General features: G+C 41.7%; 1 protein-coding gene across 1 annotated transcript in view; it reads left to right on the forward strand.

Moving 5' to 3' along the window:
• FUT4 (fucosyltransferase 4 (alpha (1,3) fucosyltransferase, myeloid-specific)) overlaps positions 1-1,816 on the forward strand; it is a 3,921-nt gene extending 2,105 nt beyond the window's left edge. The window contains exon 2 of the mRNA XM_010862628.1: positions 3-1,816. Coding sequence (XP_010860930.1) covers positions 3-959 — 957 coding nt within the window. The 3' untranslated portion in view covers positions 960-1,816. The remainder of the gene's footprint in view (positions 1-2) is intronic.
• The last annotated feature ends 13,685 nt before the right edge of the window (positions 1,817-15,501 follow it).

Consider the following 15,501-nt stretch of genomic DNA (forward strand, 5'->3'; position numbering starts at 1 on the left):
AGCGGCGCTTCAACATCAGCGGCTGCGTCCTGCACACGGATCGCGCGGCCTACGAGGAGGCCCAGGCGGTGCTCTTCCACCACCGAGACCTGGTGAAGGGACCCCCGGACTGGCCTCCGCCCTGGGGCGTCCAGATGCCCCCGGTGGAGGAGCGGGAAGGGCTGGTGATGGACGACGAGGGGCAAGAGGCTGAGGCCGAAACCTCGGCCGCCTTGGGCCCCCGGCCCCCGGGCCAGCGCTGGGTGTGGATGAACTTCGAGTCGCCCTCCCACTCCCCAGGGTTGCAGGGCCTGGCAGGTAACATCTTCAACTGGACGCTCTCCTACAGGGCCGACTCGGACATCTTCGTGCCTTACGGCTACCTCTACCCCAGGACCCATCCCAGCGAGCAGCCGCCAGGGCTGGTCCCACCGCTGGCCCGGAAGCAGGGGCTGGTGGCCTGGGTGGTGAGCAACTGGGATGAGCGCCAGGCGCGCGTGCGCTACTACCGCCAGCTGAGTCAGTACGTGACCGTGGACGTGTTCGGCAAGGGCGGGCCCGGGCAGCCGCTGCCGGACGCGGAGCTCGTGCACACGGTGGCCCGCTACAAGTTCTACCTGGCCTTCGAGAACTCGCAGCACCTGGATTATATCACCGAGAAGCTGTGGCGCAACGCCTTCCTGGCCGGGGCCGTGCCGGTCGTGCTGGGCCCCAACCGTACCAATTACGAGCGCTTCGTGCCCTCCAATGCCTTCATCCACGTGGACGACTTCCCTTCTGCCTCCTCCCTGGCCGCCCACCTGCAGTTCCTGGACCGCAACCCGACTGTCTATCGCGGCTACTTCAGGTGGCGCCGGAGCCATGCCGTGCATGTCACCTCCTTCTGGGACGAGCCCTGGTGCCTGGCCTGCCAGGCTGTGCAGAAGGCTGGGAACCAACGCAAGAGCGTCCCCAACTTGGCTGGCTGGTTTCAACAGTGAGGTCATTGTCCCCCTGGGTGTGACCCTGGAAGCCATGTCTGGATGCTCTGCGGTGCCTCTCCTTGACGGCCAAGTCGTGGGACTGCATTTCCTAAATACCCGTTTTTAATCTATGGGAACAAACTGATTTACCAATTAATGTCATTCAACACAAAGACTGGGTGGGAAGGATCCTGGGTGCTCATGGCTTTTGCATAACTCTCGGTTGTCCGAGGGCATCCGAGCTCAGGGATGAAGAAGGGGATGTTTCCTCCTCATTTTAAGGTGAGGAAACAGCTTACCTACAAGAAACCATGGTCTGTGGCTCTGAATTTCCTCATCAGCCACAGGCTATATTTGTGACCTGTGCTGAGTCCAAATTTCACAGACTCCTCCACTCACACGTCCCTGGGCCAAATGCTGCAAAACCCTGGTTTTAGAAAGAGCCTTGTTGCAGGATAGTGAAGGGACTGTGGCCACCAGGGTCTTACTCTTTGTACCTGGATTCCTCAAAGCCTCATCGCCTAAGAAAGGTGAGGAGGGTGATCCAAGACTCCATTGACTTCAGTAACAACTACTGTTGTTTGTTCCCCTGCTTTATGAATGGAAACAAGATGCTGGATTGTCCTTGGAGAAGAGGGAGAGTGAATATTTGGTGTACCTCGCTTTATACAAATGTATTCCTGAAAGGCCGCTTTTTAATCAAATCCACTGTTATAAGAGAGCGCAGTGTTTATGGAACCCTGTGGAGAATCCCTTTACAATGTGAATAATCATCTCCTGATTTCTTCTGTATCCGTTTTTCTATAACCTGGGTTTTTAAAAAAGCATAATTATAGATGTGAAAATAAAGCAGAAGCAACCTTCTTCTCCCTTCATCCCAGAAATCCAGCCTGTGTTTACATAGAAAAGGAAGCCATACTGTCATTTTCCACAGAATTATTTATTTTTGTGTCTTTACGGGAGCTGAAATTTAAACCCAGAAAGTCAGTCCTCCAGGGGTGCTGGCATTACCCCTCTGCAGAACAGAGAGTGAGATTGCACTGTATTATGGAATCATGCAAAAGGAAAAAAGTCTGGTGGCTGTTAATGGCAGTTTTTGACTCTTGTCAGTTTGAAGTTAAATGGTTGCTAGGGAATAGAACTAAATCTGTGCCTGCAGTAAAACTTTATCTTTTGTTACAAAAATCTGCAATTCTGCCTGGGGCCACCGGATTTCTGGTCTGCCCAGTAGTACGTTCGTGGACGTGCTTAGTTGCTCCGTCATGTCTGACTCTTTGTGACCCTATGGACTGTAGCCTGCCAGGCTTTTCTGTCCATGGGATTCTCCAGGCAAGAATACTGGAGTGGGTTGCTATTCCCTTCTCCAGGGGATCTTTCTGACCCAGGAATCAAACCCAGGTCTCCTGCATTGCAGGCAGATTCTTTACCATCCAGATACAAACATTTCTATGGCCCTTGAGACTGTGCTGTGGGACCAACTTTGAAACTATATTCATTGACTAAAAACTGTCGAATGAACAGCATGTTAGGTGTCACCATGTACCTGCACTGTGTGAGACCCTGAGTGTGAGAAAGACAAAAATATGTAAGACAAGGTCCCTATCATTAAGGCTGTTGAAATCTACTTTTGTCAGAAAGCAATTGGCAGAACTTATTTGTTAAAGTAACATTCTTTTTTTTTAATTAACATTGTTGATTTACAATGTGATGTTAGTTTCAGGTATACACCCAAGTGATTGAGTTGTGTATATATATGTAATATATAATACATATATTATCTATGCATGCTAAGTAGCTTCAGTCGTGTCCAGCTCTTTGTAACCCTATGGACTGTAGTCCTACAGGCTTCTCTGTCCATGGGTTTCTCCAGACAAGAATACTGGAGTGGGTAAACATTCTTTCTGACCCACAGATTGAACCCGAGTCTCTTATGTCTCCTGCATTGACAGGCCAGTTCTTTACCACTAAGGCCACCTGGGAAGCCCTACATTCTCTATAACATATATTATAGGTATATATATTCTTTTTCAGATTCTTCTCCATTATAGCTTATTACAAGATATTGAATATAGTTCTCTGTGATATACAGTAGGTCCTTGTTATCTGTTTTACATATAGTAGTATGTATCTGTTAATCCCAAACTCCTAATTTGAAGAGGAAGAATAAATTAGTGACATTAATAATAAATTAATAATAATAATTATTAATGTATTAAATTAATAATAAATAATAAAGTGACATTAATAGTACCATAAATCAATTATTAGAAAGCCAGTTGATTTAAAGCCTAAAATAATGGGCTCTTTTTTTCCTCTTTGATTTATTATAATAAGCACCCTCAGTGACTATTATGGATGAGGTCCAACATTAATTAGGTTTATACAGAATTCTGCTGTAAACAGTCATTTTGCATTTGATTAGTACAATGAGCTGATTCATGAAGTAACTTGTCTGTGAGCATTTGTTGCAGACTTGAAAAACTCACTAAAATCTAGGTGCTTCAGTTCTTCCTTTTCCTTAAAAAGAGAAATTGAAATCCCTGGATAAAATTTCTCATTGAAATATTATAGCATGGGCAGAACTACAGTATCAAAGTAGAGTCATTCAGTAAAGAAGGAAAAATTCTACTCTTTAAATAACTATGACTTATTGGCCAATGATCTTGGGGTTATTGGAAATCTACATGGGATAGTTGGGAGATAGTTTGGATTTTGAAGGTACTCTGGCTTAGATTTGAATTCCAGCCATGTGACCTCAGGCAAATTGGTAATAACCCTGGGCCTCAGTTTTCTCATCTGTAAAATGGAGCAGGAATTGGCTTCATAGCAGCTTATGAGCTGTTCAGAGAATAAATAAAAAGGTGTCTAACACGTAGTGGTGACTCAATTGGTGACAGAAAAATAGGGTTTTTTCCCCTTCTTGGAGTGATTTCAGGTTGCCTCCATAGCCGCTTATATGGATTATGAAATTAAATCTCAAGATATGTTACAGAATATATCTGAAATAAAAAGCAAGTGACCTCATATCATGTATTTCAAATGAATCCCTAAAGCTAGCCATACTTGCTATTCAAGATGCATCATTGCTATTTAGATTGAGCTTGAATTTGCAGGGTAGGAAGAAGCACCTGTGCTTTCTTTGAAAAAAAATTTTTTTTAAATTTGTTTTGTTATATTAAGTTTTTATTAAGTTATATTAAGTATTATTTTACTACTACTCTCTTTAGTATTAAGTCTGTTTAAAACTAACCATGTATTTTTTTATTGCTAAGCATGAGGAAGGTATAATTGCAGTTTTATTCATGGGAAAATCCTAGGTAAGGAAAAAAACAATTTATTTTAAGGCTAATCTCATCAAATAGCAAGAGAAATGGGCAATTGTTCATTTTATGTAATTTCATTTTTCAAGTCATTCTAAGTTGAGCAGTTTAAAATTTCATATATGTTAGTACAAAAATACACAGAAATACATCACATATTCCAAAATGGCTTTCTTAAACTTTTCTTTCCAATTTATTACAAATTTAATTTACTAGTTTTAGTGCTTGATGACTTTAATTACCAGTGCACCTGGAATGATATTGACAACAGGAAGACAGTCTGACTCACCTTCAGTATTCACAGGTCTTTTCCAGTTTCCAAACCCTTCCTTAGCAGTAATTTAGAAGAGACAGGGTAGCTTCATGGAAAGAGCTCACAATCTGGAGTCCAAACCTGGGTATGTGGTTCTGCCACTGCCTCTGTGACCCTGATTAGGCAAGTTACTTAAATTAACTTCCTCCTTTATAGTGAGTGAATGCCCCTTGCAAAACAAGGATTAAATGTGTTGACATTTGCCAAGGTGCTTTGTACATTGTAAAATGCTGTACAGTTTCAACATACTCTAAATTTTCAAAGCTCTAAAGCAGGTGTCAGCATACATTTTTTCTGTAAAGAACCAGAGAGTAAATATTTCAGGTTTTACTGACAATACAATCTCTATTGCCTCTACTAATCTCTGCTGTTGGTGGTGCAAAGGCAGCCACTGCCTATCTGTAAACAAAGGCGTTACCATAGTTTGTTAACTCTGCTGTAGACTTTCAGAGCTAGAGGAATTTGAGAAGCTTCCTAATGGAGTTTTCTTAGAAGGGATTTAAGAATTGGCATCTGAGAATCTTGGAGCTAGTTATTCCTAGATTACTAGGCCAGCTTTGCAACATTTCCCAATTGTCTTATCGGGGGCAAATTATTTAAGCTTTCTGTGTTTTGATAGTCTCATCTCTAATTGAAGGTAATTATATATAATTTATGAAGGTGTTGGGAGAATTAGACACTTAAAGTACTCAGGATAGTGTGGGAAACATAGGAAGCACCTGAGAGATGTGAGCTGTGATGATCACCTGTCCATTTTACAGAGAAGGGAGTGGAAGTCCAGATGTAGTTAAGGACTTGTCTAAGATTACAGTAATAGTTGGGGCTTCCCTGGTGGCTCACATGGTAAAGAATCTGCCTGCAATGCAGGAGACCCGAGTTCGGGTGGAATGGAAAAGATCCCCTGGAGAAGGGCATGGCAACCCACTCCAGTATTCTTGCCTAGAGAATTCCATGGACAGAGGAGCCTGGCAGGCTAAAGTCCATGGTGTCACAGAGTTGAACACAACTGGAGCTACTAACACTTCCAGTTTTACTTCACAGTAATAGTGGCAGAACCAGACATGCTTGTGCAAGTCACAACCCCTTTGAGCCTTTGTCACTTGAACTGAAAAATGAGGGAGTTGGACAACATCATCTCTCACAACCTTCTAGTTCCATTGCCCTTACTCTACTAACTGACACCCTAGGACTTAAAGAATGAATTTACCTCGCTAAGTGCCTTCCAGTCTGGAAATTATTTACTATGCAGCATCAGTAAATTGTCAAAAAAAAAAAAATGCAGGCACCAAAGAGGGATACTCTGATGTGGCATTAATATAAAATAAATATATTTATATAGAATATGTAATTATAAATATTATACATTATATATGTGAACATATTGTTGTTCAGTCGCTAAGTCATGTCTGACTCTTTGCAACCCCTTTGACTGCAGCTCATCAAGCTCCCCTGTCTCCCACTATCTTCTGGAGTTTGTCAAATTCAATGTCTGTAGAGTCAGTGATACTATCTAACTATCTCATCCTCCACCACTCCCTTTTCCTTTTGCCTTCAGTCTTTCTCACCATCAGGGTCTTTTCCAGTGAGTCGATTCTTCGCATCAGGTGGCTAAAGTATTGGAGCTTCAGCTTCAGCACCAGTCATCCCAATGAGAATATTCAGGGTTGATTTCCTTTAGGATTGACTGGTTTGATCTCCTTGCTGTCCAAAGGACTCAAGAATCTTCTCCAGGAGTACAATTCAAAAGCATCGATTCTTCAGCGCTCAGCCTTCTTTATAGTCCAACTCTCACATCTGTATATGACTGCTGGAGAAACCATAGCTTTGACTATATGGACCTTTGTCAGCAAAGTGATGTCTCTGCTTTTTAATATGCTGTCTAGGTTTTTCATATCTTTCCTTCCAAGGAGCAAGTATCTTTTAATTTCATGGCTGCAGTCACTGTCCACAGTGATTTGGGAGCCCAAGAAAATAAAATCTGTTACTGTGTCCACTTTTTCCCCGTCTACTTGCCATGAAGTGATGGGACTGGATGCTGTGACCTTAAGTTTTTTGATGTTGTGTGTATATACATGTATGATACATCACATGCCTTAAGTATCAGAGAAGGGAGCCAAGTCCTTGGCAATTAGTATGGTAAATACTTGCATTGAATACATTTCAATCATTTTTAAATGTTTCTCAGGGACTTTTAAGGTGCACATTCTAATACAAATTGAGCATTTATGTACCCAAGTTCAGATTATTTTGACAAAATGATTAAAGTAATGAGATGAAAAATGACTCTTTTTTTTTATAATGTATATTCCCCAGGAACTAGTGAATTCAACAGTGATACATTGGGTGTTTCTTGGTCAAGGGGTTTCTGTAAGGTCACTGGTAAACTGAAATGTGATGACTTTGATTTTTCTGAACCACACAAGGTCTCATTCAGCTTGCCTTCTGCTCTTTCTTGCCTGGCTTCTTCACTTTAACCCAGTGATTCATCTCCAAGGGTGTAAGTAGCATACTCTTTTCTCTTATTCCAGTTTATTTTGCTAAGTGCTCAGATGTCCTCTGTACTGTCTCTAGCTTCTGTGCTGTAAATTAAATAATACCATTTTTAAAAGAGGTGGAATAATGGGAATTATTCCACCTGGTTAACCACCAGTTAACCCTGGCCATCCAGTGGTTAGAATTTTGCACATTTACTGCCAAGAGCTAGGTTTGAGTCCTGGTCAGGGAACTAAGACCCCACAGGCTGTGCATCATGGCCAAAAAACTAAAAAATAAAAGAGATGAACTAAAGTCTAGGAATGTGATGGTGGGCAGAAGTATCTCTTTTCTTAACTGCTGATGCTCAAATTATTAAAAGGGGAAAAGAGGAACTTGGACTGTCCAAGGGGCAGCCTCTAGTTTCCCTTCTCCAATAGACGCACACTGATGTGCTCATTTAAGTACTGAAAACTGATGATGGCCAGTGAGGGTAGGAGCAGGTGTGACAGGAAAAGAGGACTCCATAATGAAAGAGTTACAAGAAATGCATTATAAAGCAGAACTGGTGGTAAATATATGTGAGGTGGGAAGAGAAAAAAAAGATGTTGGGGTAAATGAGTACGAAGTGCTTGAAGAGAAAGTGAGAAGGTAGCAAAAGAGGAGAGGGAAGATACGGTGAGATGACAAAATAGGATAAAGGAGGAACATGTGTCCGGAGAATGAAGGGACAGTGTAAGATCTGCCATTAAATACCCCTGTCCTCCAGAGAAACCTTCGTTCCCATGTGAAATGCAGCATCCTTTGGCAAATGGGGAGCGAAATCATGAAGTTTAAAATCACTGACACAGAGTCAGGAACTTAACAAGGAATAAACTAACATTTCAGCAGAAATATAGAAGTGCCCCATAATTGATTACAACAGCTTCTTGAACTCTTGTGAATGCTTCTTTCTCATCTTGTAAAAAATCACATTGTGACAGATTATTTTTTTTATTTCCAGTCAGCATGCTTCAACTGTACTCAATCTATTTTTAGAGAAATTTATTGTTTTTTAAAATAGCCATAATCACCAACTGACTCCACTGAGGAAGAGTCAGAGGAAAACATAGAAGGGGTAAAGAACATTTAGTACATTGTTAGTGTCATGGGGAACCAACCCTATTGGAAAACTATTTCAAGTAACTTGTAAAGAATTGTATTTCTGAGATCTTCAATTTAATGTTTTTGAAAATTACTGAATCTTCCCTAAATATGCTAAAAATGAATGCTCTGTTAGATCATGAGAATTGCAAGTCTTAATCTGAATTATTTTATAGGGAAATGGATTTCAACAACATTTTGCAAACATTTCTTGGGTGTCTGCTTTGTGCAGATACTGTGCTAGGACTTGGGGTTGTAAATGAAACTAAGGCAAGGACTCTGCACTCAAAAAATATATGTTCAGCACTCTCTGACATAAATCACAGCAACATCTTTTTTTGGATCCATCTCCAGCAATAATGGAAATAACAAAAATAAATAGGACCTACTTAAACTCAAAAACTTTTGCAGAGCAAAGAAAACAGTAAGCAAAATGAAAAGACAACCCACACATTTGGAGAAAATATTTGCAAATGAAGTGACCGATAAGGGGTTAGTCTCCAAAATTCACAAGCAGCCAATGATGCTTAACAGCATCAAAACAACCCACTCCAAAATGGGCAGAAGACCTGAATAGACATTTCTCCAAAGAGGACATCAGTTCAGTTCAGTTCAGTCCAGTCGCTCAGTCGTGTCCTAATCTTTTCGACCCCATGAGTCAAAGCACGCCAGGCCTCCCTGTCCATCACCAACTCCCGAAGTTCACTCAAACTCATGTCCATCGAGTCAATGATGCCATTCAGCCATCTCATCCTCTGTCGTCCCCTTCTCCTCCTGCCCCCAATCCCTCCCAGCATCAGAGTCTTTTCCAATGAGTCAACTCTTCGCATGAGGTGGCCAAAGTACTGGAGTTTCAGCTTTAACGTCATTCCTTCCAAAGAACACCCAGGACCGATCTCCTTTAAAATGGACTGGTTGGATCTCCTTGCAGTCCAAGGGACCCTCAAGAGTCTTCTCCAACACCACAGTTCAAAAGCATCAATTCTTTGGCACTCAGCTTTCTTCACAGTCCAACTCTCACATCCATCCATGACCACAGGAAAAACCATAGCCTTGACTAGACGGACCTTTGTGGGCTTAACAGCATCAAAACAACCCACTCCAAAATGGGCAGAAGACCTGAATAGACATATCTCCAAAGAGGACATACACATGGCCAATAGACACATGAAAAGATGTTCAATATCACTATCAGATTAATGCAAATCAAAACCACAATGAGATATCACTTCACACCAGCTAGAATTACTATCATAAAAAAATTCACAAACAATAAGCACTGTAGAGGGTGTAGAGAGAAGGGAACCCCTTACAGTGTTGGTGGGAATGTAAGTTGGTACAGCCACTATGGAGAATAGTATGGAGGTTCCTTAAAAAACAAATAGAGCTACCTTACGACACTTCAGTCCCACTCCTGGGCATATATCCAGAGAAAAACGTGGTCTGAAAAGAAACATGCACCTCAATGTTCATTGCAGCACTGCTTATAATAGCCAAGACAGGGAACTAACCTAAATGTCCAGTCTCTATAGGGATTTTGCTCTCCTAGCAACTAGGCACACCCCTCATACCCTGTGATTTCCTCCTCCTCATAGTGTTAGATAAACACTTTAGAAATTTCTGTTCTACTTCCTGAAACTTATTCTGAAATACAATGAGGCACCACCATCACACTGATCAAACAAAAACATGTTTAGATAAAAATGAGTCACATCTAAGGATTTGTCAAGCTTCCTTCTTTGGGAGATATATATATACACACACATACACATATGTATATACGTACACATTTGTTACTTTTAAACAAGGATTTTTGGCTAGAAATTGTAGCTCACTAATAATGTGTCATTTATTAAGCTCCTAGTATATGCAGGATGCTTTACATATTTCTTTTTCTGTTTTTTAACTCTTACATTTTAGGCATTGTGGTAGTCAGTCTTTAAGATAACCCCCATTGACCTGCAGTCCACACCTTTGTGTAATTATCTCCTTTTGAGTTTGGTCTGGATTTAGTGACTCATCGCTAATGAAGAGATGAATATGGTAGAAGTGAAAAGCTGACACTTCCGAGATTAGATCATGAAAAGCCTGGTTTTCTGTTCTGGGGGCCTTTCCTGCTTTATAGCTTGCTTGCTCTGACGGGATGTGAGCTACCCTGGGACAGGAAACAGGGGGAGGCCCTCTGGCCAACCCAGTGAGGAACTGCGTCCTGCCCGCCAGATGCGGAACCTCCAGAGGAGACCCAGGCCTGGCTGACATCTTAACTGCAACCTCTTAAGAGACCTGGAGTCAGAGGCCCCAAGGTGAGGCAAGCCCAGATTCCTGGTCCACAGGATCTGTAAGATAATATATGTCTCTTGTTTTAGGGTTTGTGTAGGGGTATTTGTTATGTAACAATAGATCACTAACGCTGGTATTTTTCCCATTATAGAGATAAGAAAAATGAGAAACAGGTTAAGCATGTACAGTCCTACAGATAGTACCTGATCCAGGATTCTAATATAACTCCATTTGATTCCAAATCTTTCATTATAGTACCCTGTCTTTAGTTTTGCAGTAACTGTGGGTATGCTCCTCTGTCCTAATTTACATAAGTTTCCCTAATCTTTTGCTGCTTAAATGGGCAATCTTCTCAACTCCTCTAAATTTGAATTTTTCTCATCTGTAAAATATGGAGGCACATGTCTTGCACTGGCTTACCAGGAAGCTTGCTGGGACCTCAGTGTCTGACATTTGGAAAGAAGCAGGAGTCAGGACTGGGAGGGGCTTAAGTTAGTTGCTAAGTCATGTCCGACTCCTTGCGACACCATGGACTGTAGTTTGCCAGTCTCCTCTTGTCCATGTGATTCTCCAGGCAAGAATACTAGAATGGGTTGCCCTTTCCTCCTCCAGGGGCTCTTTCTGACCAAGGGATCAAACCCAGGTCTCCCACATCGAAGGGTTTCAGTTCAGTTCAGTTCAGTCGCTCAGTTGTGTCCAACTCTTTGCGACCTCATGAATCACAGCACGCCGGGCTTCCCTGTCCATCACCAACTCCCGGAGTTCACTCAAACTCATGTCCATCGAGTCAGTGATGCCATCCAGCCATCTTTGTCATCCCCTTCTTCTCCTGCCCCCAATCCCTCCCAGCATCAGGGGCTTTTCCAATGAGTCAACTTTTCTCATGAGGTGGCCAAAGTATTGGAGTTTCAGTTTTAACATCAGTCCTTCCAATGAACACTCAGGACTGATCTTTAAGATGGACTGGTTGGATCTCCTTGCAGTCCAAGGAACTCTCAAGAGTCTTCTCCAACACCACAGTTCAAAAGCATCAATTCTTCAGCACTCAGCCTTCTTCACAGTCCAACTCTCACATCCATACATGACCACTGGAAAAACCATAGCTTTGACTAGACGGACCTTTGTTGGCAAAGTAATATCTCTGCTTTTCAATATGCTATCTAGGTTGGTCATAACTTTCCTTTCAGGAAGTAAGCAACAAGGGTAATTGACTCACTAGAGGCAATGTCTTTGGGTGGCAGCTAGTAGCTCTTACCATGGTATCAACGAAAGCCCAGAGACCTTGTGGTGAGGGACAGATTCAAGTTAATAGCAGTTTTGATCTTGTGGATTGACTACAAGAGTGTCTGTGTGGCCAGATGGGTAGTGGTAACCTTGCTGTTTCAGGCAGTCAATCCACGTGGTTTAAAGCAGGATCACAACAATGGGCTGGGAGTGCAGAAGTGGGTTTCAGTCCCTAAGTGGGTAAGGTTGGCAAGAGCTAGAGAAGATTCCAAGTCTTCTGAGCAGAGCTCGGGAAGGAAACTAGAAAGCATAACTGCTCTTCTTGATGGGTCCATCTGGTGCCAGGTTCCTCATCCTGTCACTAGCTTCTAATTCTTTGCATTCCCAGTGAAGGAACAACAGGGGATGCGGTAACATGAAAGAGTGCTGACTTGTGGACAATATGGAGCCCTGGCCATTGATTTCAGCTCTTGACTTCTTGTAGCCATGGCCCTGAATTTTCTTAGATGACTCAGTTTATAGCATTTTGTAATGTATGCGTGGGACTTCCCTTGTGGCTTAGTGGTAAAGAATTTGCCTGCCAATGCAGGAGATGTGGATTCAGTCCCTGGGTCAGAAAGATCCCCTGGAGAAGGAAATGGCAATCCAAGTCAGTCTTCTTGCCTAGGAAATCCCACGGAGAGAGGGGCCTGGCAGGCTACAGTCCATGGGGTCGCAAAAGAGTCGGCCACAATTTAGCAACTAAACAACAACAAATTATTTAGTTTTGAAAATCAGTGTAATAATTTTGAGTTGTGGTCACTGAAATAACTATTGAAGGACTTTCCTAATGGTCCAGTGTTTAAGACTCCGTGCTTCCATTGCAGGGGGCAAGGATTCAATCCCTGGTGGGGGAACTAAGATCCTGCATGTCACACGGTATTTCTCAGATTTTATCATAGCTTCTAGCTATTTCCGTTTGTCTGTAGCTTAAGTAATATATGTCTATTAGTAACAGAAACATAATTCTAGAACAAAGATGCCTTTGATATGAACATAATTTCAGAGTAATGACATTATAGCAAGAAGGGAAATGGCTGATATTTAAGAGGGGGTAGATAATTCTAGTTTTAGAGAAATTCTTGTAGAAGAAATCCACAAATCCACATTATATCAATAACACTTAGATCAAAATGTTTTACTTAGCTACCAAACTCCTTTGCAAAGTGCCTTTTTATAGTGTTATTTAAAATTTTCAGCTTCAATCCAAGAGAGCATCTTTTGAATAAACTTTTTCCATCTTGAAACTTCTGATTCTCTAAAAGCAAAGAAATAATCAGGAGCCTCCAGTGCACAGCTCAGCATATCTCCCTGGTCTCCCACTATGCACGACCCTCCCCTCCCAAAAAGGAGTTTATCCAGATTGGACTGGGGAATCCACCACAGCTGTCAAAAACTTAATCACCATGAGCAGGAAGGCTGTCCTCCAAAGTTATGATAGCCCATTTTTAAATGCAAACTTGAGAAATAAGGATAAATATGCATACATTGCTGTTGCTGTTGTTTAGTTGCTAAGTCATGTCCAGCTCTTTTGTGACCGCATAGACTGTAGCCTGCCAGGCCCCTCTCCCCATGGGATTTCCCAGGCAAGAATATTGGAGTATATTGCCATTTCCTCTGACCAGAGGATCTTCCTGACCCAAGGAACAAATTTGCATTGGTAGGCAGATTCTTTACCACTGAGCCACCAGGGAAGCCCAATTTTAACAATAATAGCCAAATAATATGTTGCATATTTATAGCTATCATTTATATTACTTGGATTCTATATTGGAACCACCTTACTAAATTGAAAAGAGATTTGAAAGAAACCATTGTTATGCCAAAATTACATATGAAAATCACCTTGAAATTTTTAGGTTTTTCCCTTGTGAATAGTTAATTGATTTATTTATTCATTTTGGTCTCATTCATCTAAACCTAGCTCCATCCCCAATAATTATCTAAGCGAACTATATTGTCTTCTTTCCCCCATCTCTGTCACTTCTTCTTTTCCTCAAAGCAGAGTAAGAAGTATTTCAGTCATATTCCAGTTGTTTGTTATTATACTTGAGATTAAATCTGGGCCTATAGAACCATGATCAAATTGGAAGAGTATGTAGGAACGTTGGATAGTCTGATTTGCCTGTCATCTTGATATTGCGTAAGCCGTGACACTAGAATTTCCTGAATGGTGCTGCCGTATGGGTGATCTATAGCCAATCAATGCTCAAGTATGACCCCTCCAACCTGGTATGTAGTATCTTCTCCCACTATTATAGTCTACCTTAATCTGTATAAATTTTGTATCTGAAAACAAAGTGCTGGTGGGAAAACTAGAAATCCAAAGTCAGACAGTCAATCGGATTTATTAACGCACAAGAAATACAGGCACACGTGTCTGGGTCCCAGAGTGGATAGCAGTCTTAGGTGTTCAGTTCACCCTGTTCATCTGCATGCTTGAAGCCTGATGACATTTAGTCAGTTCAGTCCAGTGATTTTGGTGGAATGGCACTGCCAAGGCCACTCCAGGATCTAGAAACCAGGTCTTGTGGTCAAGTACATCACTCCCCAGATTTTCCTCCTACTTCTTCAGACACAACTCCTGCCACTCCAAGCTCTTGACAACCACTAATCTGCTTTCTATTGCTATAGTTTGCTTTTCTAAAATATCATAAATGAAATGGAGCGGTATGTAGCCTTTCTATACGGCTCCTTTTTTCTTAACATAATGCTTTTGAGACTCTTCAATATTATTGTATCTGTCAGTAATTCCTTCCTTTTAATTGCTGAATGCAGGTTTTTATGTCCTAAGAAATAAGAAGAAACTATTGATATTATTATTATTATTTTACTGTCTTTCTTACTTGGTTAAAGGCCTGGCAATTCTACATAATGTACTGGAAAGGAAATGGTTTGATATTCTTACCCAGGAGACTAAAATGGCAAACGTGCCAGCTGTATGTGGTTCCGTCTTTGGTTTTAAGTCAGTACTACTGTTTGAGTCAGAACACGTAGGAAGCCTGAAATGAAACCATCCCATACAAGTAAACAGGCAAGTCCTGTTATTCATTGATTGAGAAGGATTCATGTGATATTATGGTGATTAATTTATAGTAGCACCTGCAGCTTTGCTTTCTAGTTTTGTCTGTAAAGCAAATAAGTAAGACTGACCACAAAGATTCCTCTTTATTTCCACTTAGCTATGAATCTCTTTGAGTTTTCAGGCATAGACACTTTGTCTGTAAGAATTTCTGAGTTACAGTTTTAAATGAGCAACTATTTATCATACTCCATCCATAACTGACCAGAAAAGTCTAATTTAGATGCCATTTTGAAAGTTTCCTCTATTCAAATTTATTTGCTCCTTTGTTTTAGTACTTTCCTGTATTATATTTATTCTTTCTACCAGTCTGAACGGATAGGCTCCCCTTGAGGCGAAAGGAAATGAATGTCTCTACTCCTTCAGTTCAGTTCAGTTCAGTCGCTCAGTTGTGTCCGAATCTTTGCGACCCCATGAATCACAGCACACCAGGCCTCCCTGTCCATCACCAACTCCCAGAGTTCACTCAGACTCACGTCCATCGAGTCAGTGATACCATCCAGCCATCTCATCCTCTGTTGTACCCTTCTCCTCCTGCCCCCAATCCCTCCCAGCATCAGAGTCTTTTCCAAAGAGTCAACTCTTCACATGAGGTGACCAAAGTACTGGAGTTTCAGCTTTAGCATCATCCCTTCCAAAGAAATCCCAGGGCTGATCTCCTTCAGAATGGACTGGTTGGATCTCCTT

The sequence above is a fragment of the Bison bison genome, unplaced genomic scaffold (genome assembly GCF_000754665.1).
Source record: "Bison bison bison isolate TAMUID 2011002044 unplaced genomic scaffold, Bison_UMD1.0 scf7180017858201, whole genome shotgun sequence".
NCBI classification, from domain to species: Eukaryota; Metazoa; Chordata; class Mammalia; order Artiodactyla; family Bovidae; genus Bison; species Bison bison.